The following is an 18,223-nucleotide window of genomic DNA, read 5'->3' on the forward strand; positions in this document are numbered from 1 at the left end:
TATTCAAGTTTGGCAAAATATATACTTCAGAAAAAACATTTTATTGATACTTTTTTACAGGTGCAACTTACTTTATTCAATATATGATAGATATCAAAATAGATATTAAAATGTTTAGTGTGTGGACATTTAAGAGTGTGCGTAATCAAAGACCGAATAAGCAGAATGTAGCTACTGTGCATTTTACTGTCAGTTTTAATCTTCTTGGAGTCATACAGCTGTCTTCTGCCACAAATGACATATTCCCTCTTTTCCTTGTTCACTGCTGATGGGTGATTACCTCTGCTCAGATTCTATTTTTATTTGACCTGAAGCCAATTGCATATATTCTCTTAGATAAAAATGGACCTGACATAACTTTTGTTCTCTAAAGCTGCCCTGCTGAAATGATTGATATTTGCCAGTGAATGTCATACTGAAAATTAAGTCCCATTTTTTATGCTTGATTTTATATTGGTTTCTCAAATTTAGTGTGGGATTCTAAACTACATACTTTTATAATTTATAAATGAAAGCAATGCAATGCTAGAGTTGGCCTTGCAGATGTATTCCTTCTTAGGAAAGTTCAGTGTCTTTGAAATAACTGCTGTAAAATATGTAGGTCTTCCTGTGATTTTTACACTCTAAGATTTGGTTTTCAAAAAGATCAAAAATAGAACAGTGAATGAAAGCCTATCAGCCAAACCAGCACAGTCCAACTTCATATTTTTAAGTCTGATTATAGGAGTTAGCTCAGGAAGCCTTGCTTATCTAGCACTTATAAATTCCCTTGAGCGGTAGAAATGCTAATTAATGTTCACAGAACTAAAACTGTTTAGCTTAATGGAAGGACCTCTTTTTATTTTTGCCTTATTTCCACTCTTCCAAACAGACTGAGTTTTTCTTTCACATTGAAATAAATGTAGGCCAAAACCCAGCTGACATGACGATGAGACCAATTTAGCTGAGTGTACTGACTCAAACGGTGTAGTCAGTAGAGTGCTAGATAACAGTTAAGATTGTGCTCAAAGTTGAAGTGTTCCTTCAGTGAAGACAAGCCCTAAGAGAAAGGCCTTGGAGAGCATAGGAAGCTTACTAGGGCAGAGACTAATAGAAATTAAATTAAGTGAAAGGAAAATGTAAGCTGTCAAGCCTCCTAGCCTGAGCTGGAATATACTTATATTTCCTAAAGAAACAGAAGAAGTAATGCTTTAGCCAGTAAGTGCAGAACTGGATGAATAGCTTGTTTATCTATGGTCTTTGTAGGATATGCGTCTTTATTATATAAATATTATAAATAATATTCCTGCAGAGTTTGCATATGTCACTAGTTTTGTTCAAGTAGGCATACTTTAAGACTAATACTGATAAAACATATTTGGTAGTTAAATCCAAGTGATTGCTGAGTCCAAACTCATGTTGTGGTCTTCCAAGTCAAAGCTGTGATCAGTCCGTGTCTCATGCCGGGAGCGTGGCACCATTCTAACATTGTGCCAAGCCTACTGCTTATAAATGGTGTTTTCATAAATAGTAACATTACTGCTCTATATTTCTCTATTGGCTTTAAAGACTATATATTATATTCATTATAAAAGAAATCCATATAAATTAATGTAATTTCCTCTTCCAGATAGATGTGTTTTGATCAATGTATGTGAGAAATAAATTAACATCCATAGAAAATGTTTTTTTGCAAAGCACGGCTTGATACTGTGATTTGAATTTTTGTTAGTGATGGCTGAAATGTAATTATAGTTTCTCATTAAAAATAGCTGCAACAGAATCACCAGAAATGCTCTCAATTACTATATATTGTGGCTGAAAATTGTTAACTTCACATATCTGTTCCTTTCTTTTATCACCAAGTGATGTGTATACATTATCAAAAGTAAAATTTCAGCCTTTTAAGGGCTCCTTTAGATGTTTCTGAGCATGGATGCATGTTTATGCCTACACAACTATCTTTTTTTTTCATTTTTCAGTACATTTCACTTTTAACTGAAATTATAAGGTAACTGAATGTACTAAAAAGTATTTAAGTTGTACGACTTTAATAATTAAGTTATAAATATTTATGTGATAAAATTGTTCATTGTTGCATGCACATTAGAACCTTCTCTGCTTTACAAATGGCATGTCTCTGTCTCTCACTCCCTTCCCACCACCAGCCCAAACTCTACCATATTGGTAGGAATTTAAAATCCATGTAGAAGAGCAAGAAAGATTACTGCATTTGATATGCTATTTGTATATTACTGTTTTAAGGAAGAAGTGATTGTAGTGTACAAAAAATACATTTTTAAAGGAGGTATTCTTTGCACCTTTTATCTCAGTATCTCAGAGCAATAAGATATTTTAACTTTCAAGCACGCGAACAACCTTTCTCTTTTTTTGTAAAATATATTGCTAAAGAAGAAAGTCATTTACTTGTAAGGGCTGTCTTTTACAAAATCTTATTTTTTTAAAATGTATTTTTTACTTTTTTAGTCCTAGGCGACCAATGCCTCTGTCTCTTCACCTATCAGAAGAAGAAGCATGCATAATAATTCAGTCGTTCTGGAGAGGTTATCGGGTAAGAGTAATCTATAATTACTTTGCTTGATGTTGAATTTGTAGGACTGTGAAGGCCGTAGGGAAAATCCTTACATAAATTTTAAGTAGGGGATACTATAAATAGCTGTTGAGACCCTCATGGTTCATTGGCTTTGGATGTTGCTATGCCTTATGCCTGGTGACTACAATTTCTTCACAGGCATTTATGCTGATGTAATCACCCTGTTTTCCTCATAAAATCCACTGAAGGTTGGAATATTATTTTTTTTATGAGTTGATCTTTGGCTAGTTGCTAAAGTGTTACTTGGCTTCATTCAGGGATATTTAAGTGAGTGTAGAGGTACACAAAGAGGACTGGTGAGGTCTGTACAGAAATAGAAGCATATAGAAACAAAGATAAAATTGAGACAAAGAACAAGACGGGAGATACAGGAAAGGAATGAAGGCTGTTATTCAAGGAAAGGAAAAACAAAATGGTAAGCAGGTATGGCAAGCCATAGTAGTAATATAGCACTAATGCAGTCTCCAATTTAAGGGGGAAAAGAGAGGAACATAAATTAATTATGAAGAAGATTGGCTCATACTACTATTTTGGAGTGCGACAGCAGTGCTAAGTCTAGGGTAGGATATAAATGATTTTGAAAATGCTGAAAAGATTCTGGAAGCCTTTCTTTGAAAGGCTCTAACACCTTCATGCTTTGCGAAAAAATGGACTTAAAATCCATGTGACAAAAGAAGCATCTTTGACTGCCTTTTTCAAAATTTAAGGTTGTAAAAAGCCTCCAGCTATAGCATTAGTTTCATTGTGTTGGACAGTAAGGCATCTCTGTCTCTACATCAGGTGTTCTTTAAATCACAATCAGAACAAAACATTCTCTGTTAAGTTCTTTACTATTTTAACAAGCATGAATACGTAAGAGTTGCTACTCTAATGTGCCAGGCAGACAAAGATGACGAAATAATCCTGAAATGATCTTCTTGACTGATAGATTTTTATGACACTTGCTGTTTTTCGTTTTCCGTGTTTTTTTGTTTTTTCCGAACAGAGATGATGACACTAACATTAATTAGCATTGACAATATCACTGCAGGCATCCTCACAGTGGATTATTGCAAAGGCAAACATCCAGTAACAGTTCCATTAGAGCTGAGCAGTGCAAGGTTGCTCAGATACCTCGTGCTTCAACCGAAGGTTCCAAAGGGCACTGTCCCTTCTCACTGTGTTAAATTTAGAATGATAAATACTATGGTGAAAATTTTAAACCAGTTCCTAGAAATGAGAGGGTAACTATAGCTTTAAAAAGCAGAAGACAGAGAAAATAACTCAGACTATAAAATTAGCTGTTACATATTTTAGCTTCTTATAACTGAAAGGACTTGGGCTTTTAAAACTTACCATTAAAATCAGAATATAAAGTCAAAATCATTAGTAACAAGTTATTACACAGGGTGACGTTATCTTTGATTTAAATGAGAATTTATCACAGTAATGATAAAGTAGATTCTGAAAAATTAGAAAATATTTCAGATGATATGCTTTTAAAAGAAGTATCCCAGACATGAACCTTGTAATTTTATTTTATTTTATTTTATTCTTAAATGGTGTCATATAAAGTGTGAGAAACCACAGCTGATAATTTTTCACTGACACATCTTGTATGGAATCTCCATTTTTGAGATACCTTTTTAGCCGTACTGATCTAGGCAGTAGACTTTATTTAGTCATACAACTGACTGAGCATTGCATCTTTGCATGGATATTTCACTTGTTTCTGCCACATGTAGCTGTCTGCATGTGCCAGTATCAAAACCACATGAGATTCAGCAAAAACAAGGTGTCAGGCAGTAAGGATTTTTCTATGTGAAGAAAAAAAGACCCATAGGTATAGGATATTGAGCACTTTCTGATAATAAAAAGTTAATTAAAAGCGTACATACAAGCAGGTTTCAGAAAAATACTTGTTGTGGTAATAATAATTAATCACAGAATCACAGAATCACAGAATTTTCTAGGTTGGAAGAGACCTCAAGGTCATCGAGTCCAACCTCCAACCTAACGCTAACAGCCCTCCACTAAACCATATCCCTAAGCTCTACATCTAAACGTCTTTTGAAGACTTCCAAGGATGGTGACTCCACCACTTCCCTGGGCAGCCTGTTCCAATGCCTCACAACCCTTTCAGTGAAGAAGTTCTTCCTAACATCTAGCCTAAAACTCCCCTGGCTCAACTTAAACCCATTCCCCCTCGTCCTGTCACCAGGCACGTGGGAGAACAGGCCAACCCCCACCTCGCTACAGCCTCCCTTGAGGTACCTAAAAAGAGCGATAAGGTCGCCCCTGAGCCTCCTCTTCTCCAGGCTGAACAAGCCCAGCTCCCTCAGCCGCTCCTCGTAGGACTTGTTCTCCAGGCCCCTCACCAGCTTCGTCGCCCTTCTCTGCACCCGCTCAAGCACCTCCATGTCCTTCTTGTAGCGAGGGGCCCAAAACTGAACACAGTACTCGAGGTGCGGCCTCACCAGAGCTGAGTACAGGGGGACGATCACCTCCCTAGCCCTGCTGGTCACGCTGTTCCTAATACAAGCCAGGATGCCGTTGGCCTTCTTGGCCACCTGAGCACACTGCTGGCTCATATTCAGCCGACTGTCCACCATCACTCCCAGGTCCTTCTCTGCCTGGCAGCTTTCCAACCATTCCTCTCCCAGCCTGTAGCTCTGCTTGGGGTTATTGCGCCCCAGGTGCAGGACCCGGCACTTGGCCTTGTTAAACTTCATGCAGTTGACCTCAGCCCATCGGTGCAGCCTATCCAGATCCTCCTGCAGAGCTTTCCTACCCTCAAGCAGATCGACACACGCACCTAACTTGGTGTCATCTGCGAACTTACTGAGGGTGCACTCGATGCCCTCGTCCAGATCATCGATGAAGATATTAAAGAGGACCGGCCCCAGCACCGAGCCCTGGGGGACGCCACTAGTGACTGGCCTCCAACTGGACTTGGCTCCATTCACCACGACTCTTTGGGCCCGGCTATCCAGCCAGTTTCTAACCCAACGAAGCGTGCGCCAGTCCAAGCCAAGAGCAGCCAGTTTCTTGAGGAGAATGCTGTGGGAGACGGTGTCAAAAGCCTTGCTGAAGTCAAGGTAGACCACATCCACAGCCTTTCCCTCATCCACCCAGCGCGTCACTCTGTCATAGAAGGCTGTCATAGAATGGCTGTCATCCACAAAGCCTTTGCTAGAATCTTTCATACAAAGACATTTATGAGTACTTATTTCAAGTTTAATCAAGAATTAAATCCCATAATAAAAAGCAGTGTTAGCTACAGAAGCATTAGGCTGCACTTTGAAACACAAACAGCAATCCAATTACTTTTATAACCATTTTCTGGTAAAAAGGAGAAAACTAATTAGATTGCAGAATTTTATATAGGACCTAAGCAGAAGAAAGCTACCAAGAAGTGACAGTAGCTGTTGTGTGACCCTAATGGGCAAGGTTTCTGGGTGTCGAACTTGTCATAAAGAAAGGTGTAGGGGGTTTTGAGCAAAACGGCAATTTGCTGTTGCCACATCCATTGTGACCGTGGAAATCTTGTGCTTGATTTACAAATATGAAGGCTTGCTCCAAAGAAACTTTAATTAAAATTATCTGTTTCCCATCCCTGGCAGAAACTGTCTTGAAGTTCCAGGACTAAATAACATAATATTGGGTAGCCACTGTAGTCCAAAGGAGTAATGATAATGTCATTTGTTGCATGTGTATATATGAGACACAAGAACAGTCTGGCATAGTACTCTGAGGAGATCAGAAGGGAAGATGTCATCTTGAGAGGTCTCTTTGAGGCAAGAAAGAACAGCTGGAATAAGGCTTTTGACAGCTCTTTCATCAGATTTTTCTCTTTACTTCTCACATCTTTTATTGATGTTCCATTCATCTGTCATGGGCCAAGGCAGTACTCCAATATCTGATGAAAACCCTTGATTGGTAGATATCAATTTTCCAGGCACTTTTCCAATTCAAGAAAATGTATTTCTTCACTCTTCTACTGCTGGATCTGTGCTTAGTGCCATTTATTCTCTGGGGTCTTTTTAATATTTACAATTTGCGTAACTATTCTAGGCAGAAGGAATTTTTCATTAATAGAATTTTCTCTAATGATTCTGTCCAAAGCTTTAATGTTATCCTTCCATAGTACTATCCTTTCTTATATACAAGAATATGTTGTGACATATTCTTGCCTAGCATTGAACACAGTGTATTTTGACTATGTAAATCTCGTAATATTATGGAGCTTAGACTGGACAGCATTACGAAAATATTCAGTGCTCTTTTGTGTATAAATATTGTTTGAGCAAAAATTAAATCCAAAATGAAGTAGGTTTATCTTTATATCTTACAAAATGTTCTCGTGCTTTTGCTGTCATAATTTATTTTCCTTTCCAGCAAGGTGTGGTGACTAGCAAAGGCTCAAACCCAGAAGGTCACGCAAATATTTGCCATTCTTAACAGCAAATGTAGATTCAGTCGGGTGACTTGGGTTTTTAAAGAGACACATTATTTCTCTCAGTTCTTTGTTAGACTCCTTCAGTGCTTCATGCTTTGTTGATCTGCAGGAGAGTCATCAGTTGTTTGGACAAGATTTGAACCTTAGATTACTTACCTGAGATTTGGTCGATGAGTCATGGCTTTTTAATTGTGCTAGAATTGTACTCTGATTTACAAAATAGAGGCTACTTTCTGCTAAATTATCAGAGCTGTGCTAAATTAGAGTTTGTTAAGAATATTTGGAACGCGTGGATAGGATTCTGTTAAGTTCCTATCACCTGTTTTACTGAAAGTGACAGATTTGCATTCCTTTTTCTTACACATTTCTAAAAATCTGGGAGTTCGTGTTCACTACTTGGTTTTGATACTGGACCTTGCAGTATTTTAAGATATTAATATATTGGTTTTTTTTTGAAACATTATTTGATGGTTTTAATTAAAAAATAATTTGATTTTTTTAGCTAGTAACATTAAACTAATGTTGTTATTAATTTTTGAAATTTTATATTAACCTTGAAAGAACTAAATATATCTTTTATAGAAGATAATACATACCTGTATTAGTATAATGGGATATTTTAAGAGGCCTGAGAGGTATCTGATGTCAAGTCACTAAGTAAAAGTCTTCCCTGTCTGTATTGATCCTATAACCTTGCATTGTATTTCTGCTCTGTCAATGCACTGAAATATATATCTGAAATATGGCAAGTTATCTTCTTAAAAGTGGATTGAAAACTGCTCTTGGAGTACATTTGCTGTCTGTTGCTTTCATGGTTGCACCACAAAGGAGAAATTCTGTGTGGAAAGAATACTTTTGCTAAATAATTTATATTGTTTTGATTAATGTTTTTAACAAGTGGGAAACTGCATCCTCTTTTGCACTGTGTGCATTTCAGGAAATCATGGGAAAACTGGGATGTAATGGAGTGGAGTAATAGTGTTCAAATCACACAGCAAACTCATTACCATATCATGTAAGAATAAAATAAATATAAGAAAGTCACTAGAAGATTTAAGTAGTCAGCTTCATGAAAGTAGAAACATGTCTAGGAGAAACCAATCTTATTGCTGCTTGTTTCGACCATGTTACTCAATTTCGGCCTGAATAACTAGGACGTTAAGTCCTAAAACGTAATGGCATTTCATCTATGTAACAATTAGAAGAAAAAAAAGACACACAGAAACTCCATTTTAAATAATGTTATTATAATTTGAATGTGACTCTAAGAGAATAAACGCTTCCCATTGTTTAAGCAAATACTAGCATGTCCCCTTCCTGCTGTTGTCCAAGGGATGGTTTCTCTTCTGGATTTTTGCTCGAACGCTGGAGATAGTAATTGTGTGAATGCCAAGGTATATGACAGGCAACATACTGCTATTTAATCCAGTCTTGCTTAGAGCAAGTTTAAGTAGACTGGTAAAAGATAAGTTCTTTCTTATGTTAGTAGAATCCATACCAGTACAAAAGCAATAAAAGAGGAATTCAACTTAAATGGGGACAAGGCTTGTGACTATTGTCATTTTATATGGAAGCAGGATTAGGCTCTTCATAGGGGTGGTTGCCAAAGAATGGATACCATGTAATGCATTCCAATTACTTTAAATAACAGATTAATGGCTCTCCTGTTTGTGAAAATTCTGTGGCTGAGATTGTCAGTAAGCCTATTTGCAGCTGGTAGCAGGTGTGAATCAATTTGCTGGAATAAATTTCCTGCTGTATGACCCTTCATGTGCCTCTTCTGTTCTATTATGTTGGTCAATGGGCTGGTTTTATAGTGTTGTGGTTTTCTAAAGGCACTAATACCCTTCACTATAATGCTTTAAATTTTAATTAACTCAAAGAATGAGTGTCTCACTGCAATCACATTCTCAGGAGTCCTTGGTAATCAAAATGATCCCCTAATTGGCATATTTATGTTTTCAAAGGAGTTTGTCAATTATGTGGCTTTTATTTCTGTTTAAGCTGAAAACTGTAAACCTCTGGGATCACACTTTTATATCAAGCGCTGCAAAAAGGACGTATGTCACATATTTGCCCAGCCACAGAAAAAATACCTCTTGTCATACCTCTTGTCATCCTGGGTAACACAAATGTACATAATTTTAGTTGCATATTCTGTTTTCCTTTTCCAGGTCCGCTGTGATAAGGAAATACAAGAGCTACGTCAGTGGCAAAAGCAGTTCAGAGAGGAAGAACACATTTCTGAAAGAGTGGAAGAATTCTGGACTGAGCAGGAAGACAAAGGTAAGTGGATTAAATTACTGTAATGATTTTTTTTTTTTTTTTACATTAAGTGTTTAATTGTTATACTTCAAGTTGTATTAAGAAATAAGACACACGGTGGAACACTGATCATGAGTGACAAAAGAAGGCAATGTCTGGCGGAAATGCCTGGTATGTCTTTACAGTTACTATGTAAGTTAGTCGCTTGTCTAACGGAAAGTGCCAATGGAAAGTATGATACTGGGCCAAAGCTCAGTAACTTCACAGGACTATGGTAATGTGGTGGCACAGTATTTCCTAGGCAGGATTAAAATTCTACCAGCTATGCAACATTCGAGTACTGTTTTTTATTAGACAGGTTGTGTTGTAGTTTTTCTGAACTGCAGTATTTCTATCTGGTAAATGTTCTACTGCCATTTTCCTCTAGTTATTTATAACAGAATCACAGAATTTCTAGGTTGGAAGAGACCTCAAGATCATCGAGTCCAACCTCTGACCTAACACTAACAGTCCCCACTAAACCATATCCCTAAGCTCTACAACTTCCAGAAGTTGGCCTGTACTGTTCTTACAGTATTTGCTGAGGGATATGAGGCCAGGTTGCTTTAAGAACCAGCACTGCACCATGTTTCCTTTTTGCTGTGATTGTGGACGAGGCCTTACTGACAGGGCTGGAGTTATTCTTTACTTATTCAGGCACAGTGGTATAATAATGATTTTTCTGTGCCTGTTCTCTTTGTCTAATAACAACGCAGGAGGATTTGCTAGCTCCTCAACCAGTCTACGTTTTTTCAGCCTCTGTGGCTGGACTCATATGTGATACTACACATAGGGATGTGAATTACGAGTCAGTAGAAGAGGTTGTTCAGCTATATGGCTCGTGAGCTCTTGAGAGGGAAAATTCTGTTTTACCAGTCACCATTGTGTGGTCCTTCATTCTGACCTGCCAGAAGGGCTGTCCCACCCTGTATCTATTGCATCAATTTCAGCCGTTGTTTAAGTGCACTATGGCTTTGGATCAGTGAGAGGTTTTAGTGTTAGTTTCCTACGACATCGTTTTCATGTGACCCCTGTATGTACCACAACAGAGGAAGTGAGCTGGGGGAGAGAGGGATAATCCCTTTCAGAAGCCCACAGCTTGGTTAAATGGAGCAGAATTTGAGGTGGTATTCTCATAGCTGGTTACTGTTCACAGCTGAAGAAATGCCAGCCTCCAGATGATTGGTAGGAGCTAACAGTCAGTGGCAAGTATTAGACCTCCTCAGGTCAGACCACAAAAGGGTCAATGGCCTAATTCTGAGTTTGTGGGACTTCACTGGGAAAAGAGAGATTTACGTTTGAATTCTTGTAGGGTAAGGGAGTTTAGAATCAGTTTTCTGTGAAAGTTTTTAAAAATACTGAGAGCTGGTCAGTCAGATACCAATTATCCAGAAAAATCAACTGGATTTCAAGAGGCAGAAAATCGCTGATGCGCAATCTGGAATTGGGCAGCTTCATTGTAACAGGTTGCCTTTGGTCTCAGTGTTGTCAAATGACCTAGGCATTTTTACTGAAGCACTGCATATTTGTAGGTCAGCGTTTGGAGCTGTTTCTCTTCACTGCGTCTCCAGGCCTTGTCACTGCTTTCTTGGTTAGACTTCTTGAGCAACATGCCCAATTTCTAGACATTTAAAGTCCAAGCTGAGACATGGAATTTTTCCAACTGCGGCTTCATTCAAATGTTGTTTCTTTCACTATTTTGTATGCAAGCTAATTCTTCTTCTAAATTATGTGAAGTTATTGTATTCATGCACAGATACAAAATAGGGTATTCTGGAATTGAGTGCTTGACATTCTCACTGTATGCTTTGTTTTAGAAACTACAGTAAGGATGTCCGTACACAAAGAGTACTTATTAATATCACTGCTGGGGCAATTAGGGCTTGTTGTATATCACAGATCACAGAATTTTTAGGTTAGAAGAGACCTCAAGATCATCGAGTCCAACCTCTGACCTAAATATAAATATAATTAGGGTCTTGCAGTTCTTCAGTAACTTTAGTCGTCAAACCTTTTGTGGCTACTGCTAATTTCAAAATCGTCCTGCTTTTTAATAAATGATACAATGAAACTTTTCTACCAAGCAGTTTAATTATAAAATAGTCCATGCTCAGTAAATGCCAAAGGAATTAACAGCAGTCAGGTCATTAACCTAATGCACTGCAATTATTCTTTCACTTTTTATTGTGCATCCAGTCTATCTATCCAGTCACAAGTAGATCAGGCTTAAAAGGATGACATGAAAGTTCCAAACATTTCCCTTTGTGCTTGTAATCTTATGTAGAAAAGTTTGCCTAAAGGTGAAGGGGAAAATATGTCACTAATAACAATCGTTGTAACAACAGGAATTACAAAGTAGCGTCTTGTTTTCAGCTTTCCATATTTTGATGTCTTTTTTTCCTTCACATAAAATAAATGTAATGGGTGCTTGGGGCTAATAACAACATTTTAAACTAATGCTAGATTTTTTTTGTGTGTGAAATCCTGGCACTTCCAGATGGGCTACATTTTCATAATACCAGCAAACACAAAATTGTAAATGGGTAAGGTCTCTATGTTTTCAAGCTTCCTTGTCGACAAGCCTTTGATTCCTTAAACTTCTTTCCAATTGTTTCCTAGTTATACTTGTATAGCTGTTGGATAGCACTAGTTATGAAGAGATCCAGTCAGGGCAGTGTTGCAGTTACTCAGTGTTGAGTTTGCTGTTAAGCAGTCTGAGGTCTGTAAAACACCAATTATTTCTGCAATCACAACTGGGTGAGTAGGTATTCCTACTGGATGTTTCTAAGGGACACGAGGTGCAGTCGTTATAGTATAAATCTTTCAAATAGATGTCTTAATACATGGTGCTGTTGTACCACAATTTCTCCTCTATTGTGTGAAGTGGAAGAGTATTTAAACCCACTTGCAAACTCCAGGCAGTACTGGAAGTGACTGTTTTAACTTGTTGCTCTGGATTTCTGAAGTAATCTACATAATTGCATAATAATAAATTTTATCACATAATACGAAATGAATCAGTGGCAACTGTCATCCTGTCGTACAAGGTAAGATGTTAAGAAGCTACCTCTTTGTGCCTCCTCCTCTTGTCATCTGCAATGCTTAACCTGCCAGTCACATGCACAGGCTGGTACCGCCAGGTGATTTAATGTTGGCAGCTGCAAGAGTCACGCAAGGTGGATGTAGTACTGCGGCCACCATGCCCAGGGCCTGGACAACCTCAGCAACTGCTCCTGGCTCACCTATGTTAGACAAAGCTCTTACACAGAGGGAGGTCTGACTCCAGTTGTGCTTTTCCTGTACTGACAGATGGTGACAGCAGCAGCAGCCACTGGATAGTTCTGTGGTTTGCATGTTTGCAAGTGCGAGGAAAGCAGCTTCCTGTTGGAAGTGTTTTCCTGCCCAAACAGCCATTCTTTGTGATCTCCAGGGAAAATGTGAGCTGGATGGAGACTCCTGCAGGCTAGCTTCAGCTGTATGGTGCTGTTTAATGGAATATGTCCAGTGAAATCTGCTTTCATTGTGATCTTGGAAGATTTATAGTGTATGTATTAAAACTTAAGTTCACTAGACAGTATTCAATGGAGAAACCTACTTGTCCAACACTGATGGCAGAACTAGTTGGTGTTCTGCATACACTTCAAAATGCATGACATTCTTACAGTGCTCCTTCTCAGTATTCACTGTTGTTAGCATAAGGACTGGCCTGCACTGATAACAGTTCTGGTGCCAGTACAAATAGGAGTAGATTCCTCTGAGGGGGTATTTAGATACGCTGAGAGGCAGCCCAGAACTAACAAAGACAGTAATGAATGACAACACCCTTATGGTTCTGCACATCTATGCCAACAGCAAGGACCACAATCAAAGCTGTTCCTGCCTGTTGTATTTCAGCTGTGAAGGCTTACGTTTGAATATGGTCTACAGAAGCCTCACCGTAGAATTGTTTAAATAATAAAGTCAGTTAAGTATCAGCTAGGAATATTTGCACACAATGAAATCTGTGAAAAGGAAGAGTTAAAGCTGTCATAGAAGTTATTTTTCAAAAGACATCATGTTCAAAACCTTCCTTTATTTATCATGGCGTCCTTGGTTGTCTTGCTATTTCAGCATTATATAATGCAAAGTGTTATGAGCTGGCACACTTTTCTGTGTCTGCACTTTGCTATATGCAGGACTTTTTGGTCAATGCTTCACTTCACTGTGAAATGTTCAGAACATTAAGAATTTTCTTCAGTGCAGTATTTATTTTAGTACAAATACTGAAAACGGGAAGTGTCACGATTTTTTTTTTGTGATAGCAATTTGTTATGAGAACTGTATAGATTTTCCTAACATTTATTCATATTATATTGCAATTGTAATCCACAAATGTCAGGTTTCATTTACCAACCCATGCAATTGCTCAAGGGATATTTTATAGCTGAAAATAATTCATTCTGAGGAGTAAAAGAGTACATAACAATAGGAAAAACATGCATCTGTATGTGTGCACATATATGTGGGTTGTTTGCGTGGAAAATTCTTAGTTTTAGTAACTTAGAGCTGGAAGATGAAAGATAACAGTAATTAGTACCAGTGTACAGAAATAATTAAAAATAAAATCCATCCAACATAAGTGCTTGTCTTCTAGCAGATGTAACTATATGTAAAGAAAATTTTGGTAGTGACCAACATTTTCTTCAAGTCTTTATGGGATTTCATAGCCTATTTCTTGTGGTTTATTAAGAGTTTAGGTTTAAAAAAAAAAGTAGATATTATTAAAAAAAAAAAAAAGGATACAAGTAGATCTTTTTTTTTGAAATTCAGAGTATGTTTTCAGAAGATAAGATGAAGCCATCTTCAAAATGTTGGTAGTAAGAAAAGTGGGGAGAGGGGAAGTGGCCTGTGCCATTTGGCAGCTGGATTCATTCGAAGAATTGTCCCTGAAGAAAGTGAATTTTTCTATAACCTGTACTTAAGTTGTTTTGGAGAGTAATGCAGTGGTAAGATTTCCTTTGCCTTCTTTACTAATTATTTCAGAAGGAAAAACAAATTTCCTTTTAATCACCCTCACAGAGCTTTCCTGTCATCAGATTAATTATTTTAGGACTATAGGACACAGCTGTTCCACCACTTCAAAGTATGTTGTAAAATTGCTTCTTTTCAATTTTTTTTCTTAAACCAGTGCTAATTCTTGTTGTTTATATCACATTAGCTTGCAATATTATGAAATTGTTTCTGTAATGATTTAACTGAGCTCTGCTAAGTTAATTTAAGAGTATCCATACATAAAATAGCCGAGGGGCGCAGACAGATGGCTATCTGGAAACAGCTGTACTACTTAAAGAAGTTACTGTCCAGGGGTTTTCATTATCAATCTCAGCTGTAATGCCTTAATTAATTTTGTTAGTGCTCCAGCTGCTCTTATTTCTGCTGTTATTATTCTGCTGTTTATTAACATTGTTAAACCCTGTTTCACTGTAAAATCAACAAGTTTGGGTTAAGCAGCCTTCATCAGTGATTCAATCTAACCCAGCTGGCTTCGCACTGAAGTGGGTTCTGAGCAGTCATACAGTAATGAATAGCATAACACAACTACCTTTTAAGCTCGTCTTTCTAGGCTTTTGGTCGAACTGAGTTACTGTGAAATCTCCCCTTCAATTAAACCACTGAGCTCTTTGCATTAAACTGGACAAAGCGCTTGTTGTTACAAAAAAACTCAGATGTCACAAACAGAGCAATGGGATTCACAATCAAAAGAAAAAGGAGAACTTTTAGAAACTAAATATATATCAGTGTATTACAAAGTTAACTACATTAAGAATAACAATGAAGTCTCTCTTAAATTTGTATATGACTCTAACTCTGTTTAGTAGATGCTGTAAATAGTGTTGAATCTAACTGTAGGGGATGAATGGTGAGCTGCCAAATAGCTTTTAGAAAACGCTGACTCAAGGAGTAATGCGATTCTATTGACACTACTAGAAAGATCAGCATACCTTCTGTGAAATATCAGCCAAAATGCAAGCTAACAGTCAGGTTCTGCTGTGTTGTGGCTTTCGGCACAATGCTACATATACTTATTTCACGGGTATGTTTTGTCCAAATGCTTACAATTTTATAAAAGTATGTTTGTGTGTTATAGACCAGTGTGTTACTTAGAAAGGATATCAAAAGGAAGTTAGAAATGTATATATATCATAATAACTAAGTCCAAAGGCATTATATTGTAATTAAAAAAAGCCCAAAGACATTCTTAATTTATTTTCTCATTTTCAGTAAGTGTAGTCATCATCATTGAAACAAATAGTGACATTTTAGTTTTTGTTAGAATGTAACCCAGAACAAAACACTTTTTGAGTGTTGTTTCCTTGTTTGTTTTTTAAGCAGGGACCCAAAGTGTGATTTTTAGTGGGCAGCTAAGGTGACCAACAACATGCCCATTAAGAAGGTAGTCCTGTGCTTCCTTCACCACGGTTTCTGCCGTCCTTTCCTTTTCCCAGCTCTCCCAGTCGTGGCTGTTCATGGTGAGTCGTTTTCAGCTGGCTGACCTGCCACAGCGCTGCTCCCAGCTCTGTGCTGCAGCCCTCTGGGTTAGTGTTCTGCTGGATCAGCCCACTCAGCTGACTGGCCCTGTAATGACACAGCCCTTAGCTCCAGTGGAAGGGAAATGGTGCAGCAGTAATAGAGGCAAGGAAAACTGCCCACGTGTGATGGCAGCTGGCTTTTAGATCAGCTAATCTGTCCTGTGCCTACTGTGTCATATGAAACCATACCCTACGTGGTATGTCTGCTTGGTTCGGTAGGTCAGGATGTAATGTAACCTCATATAAACCACTGATTCTCCCCACACTTCAAAGCACATTTAAAAGCATCTCTCTGACTCCTTTTTTCTTTTCTTTTTTTTTTTTTCTTTTTTACTTTGCTACTCTTTATTCTTCTTTCCTTCAACACTAGTTATTGATAATTTTGAGAGTTGCTTGGGGGTATAACATGCGAAGACTTTGCATGAAAATTACTATAGAAAAGGAAGTGGGGAAATGAATAGCATCCTGCAGGACTGTGGAACTCTTAGTGCATAGAGCTACTAAATTTCTTTTTGAGTGGAAGGAAAATGTATGTTTCTTTCAGCCTTTACCTGAGATCAGAAAGATGTAACGTACTTAGCTGGCGCTTTGATTGCTCCACTCTTCCACTGCTGTAAAATTCCATTCCAAAAAAAGGTCTATATTTAAGGTGTGAAAGTACTTACTCTTAACAGTTTCTACTTCCAGACTGAAAATATAGAGGGAAGCATAACACTCAAGGCTCAGTTGAGTGGCTTACAGATTTAGGCTTGTAGGGAGTAAGAGAAACCTCTGTATAGCCCCACTGTTTTAGCACAACTGATGGGATAAATTTGTTCCAAAATGTTTTACAAAAGTTTTTTTTTAATTTTCACTCCACCATAAAATACTGCTAATAAAAAACAAACAAACAAACAAAAACCTCCAAAGGATATGAGTGAATAGTAAATGAGCTTGTTTTTTTTTTCTTTTTTTTTTCTTTTTTTTTTTCTGAAGATGATGGCCTTTCTGTTTTCATTATTCCAGTTTGCTGAAATTACTTTAATGTAAATGTATTCAAATAGCTGCTTCATTTACTTGCCTGTTGTATGGGATCATACTCGGCAGGATGTGACAGTAGCAAACACCATAGGAAGGGCTGCTTTTGGTTTCATTAGGCTGCTGATCTACCATTAGATCTTCCTTATTTAGGAGAGCTGCTTTTCCCAACTTGCTTTTCTTTAGGGCTGCCCATATTAATTTTGTCAATACCTGCAGCCTAAAGCACCCATTTCAAACTAGACATAATTTGATGCGTTTTCTTGCTTTCTATCTGGCATCCCACATAACTTCAGATGCGGTTTTGCTTTAGTGCTTTTAAAATGAAATAGGTCTTTGGTTAATGGCCTGATTGATCAGATCTGTGCCTCCATGCAGTGGATGAAACCTGTGTCACTGTGATGCTGAGCAGTACCTTCTGCAGATGCAGTACTGATGAGACACTGCTGGAAATGAAAATGTATGTGTTGTACAATGAAAGGAAGTTGAAAATACTTGGCTTTTGTTTTTGAAAATACCTAAATCTTAATGCATTGCTTAGGTGAAAGACAGACTGCTACAACAGTTGCTTCTCTCTGCTGGTGTGCTGTTGAAAAAATTAGTTCTTTACACACACTGTCTAGTACTTTCTGCTGTTTTTTTCCTAAGTGTTTTCCTTTCTTCTTTGTATCTGGGTAAAATTAGTAAATTTTTATGTTTAAAAAGCATCGTTCTTAGGAAGAATAGTAGAAGAAATAAACATTCCTGGTTTTATGTTTAAAAAAAAAAATTGCAACCCTATTAGCTACCAGTTCTTAGAGGTCAACCGTAGCCTTGGCTTTGCAAGGCGCAGTGAATGTACACAGTGTGTGGAAAATCTACTTAAACCAAACTGAGAAACAAAATAATCTTCACAGCAGGTGGGGAGAGTTGATTTCCAGATACAGGAGGGAATATTCCTTTATGCACCATTTGATTTCCAAGCTGTATTTCTCCTTTAGCAGTAGAAGCTATTACTTACCTATGCTGAGAGCTTGCAAACAAAGACTTTTCCCTTGGGAAGATGCACCCAGCAACGTGCTGAAGAACTCAAAATGTAGGTGTTCTGTCATTGGAAAATCCTTGAAAACATGAATGAGGCTGCAGATAAAGGGGAGAAGAGGCTGCATATTTTAGGAGCACATCTTGTGCTGGAGCAGGAACAGATGCACACTGTCAAGAAGCAAGGAAATGCAGTCACTCCTACAGCTGTAATGTGTCTCCGCCTGAATTATGAAGTAGGATTTGAAAATTGAATAGGCTTACCAAGTCAAGTCAAATGGA

General features: G+C 37.8%; 1 protein-coding gene across 2 annotated transcripts in view; it reads left to right on the plus strand.

Annotated features, from left to right (window-relative positions):
* The window catches only part of IQCK (IQ motif containing K), a 56,158-nt gene that overhangs the window by 20,508 nt on the left and 17,427 nt on the right, over positions 1–18,223 (plus strand). For both annotated transcript variants that reach the window (XM_082772853.1, XM_082772854.1), the window contains 2 exons: positions 2,467–2,551; positions 9,206–9,317. In XM_082772853.1, coding sequence (XP_082628979.1) covers positions 2,467–2,551; positions 9,206–9,317 — 197 coding nt within the window. The remainder of the gene's footprint in view (positions 1–2,466; positions 2,552–9,205; positions 9,318–18,223) is intronic.

The sequence above is a fragment of the Aythya marila genome, assembly GCF_965140915.1.
Source record: "Aythya marila genome assembly, chromosome: 15".
In the NCBI taxonomy this organism is placed as follows: domain Eukaryota; kingdom Metazoa; phylum Chordata; class Aves; order Anseriformes; family Anatidae; genus Aythya; species Aythya marila.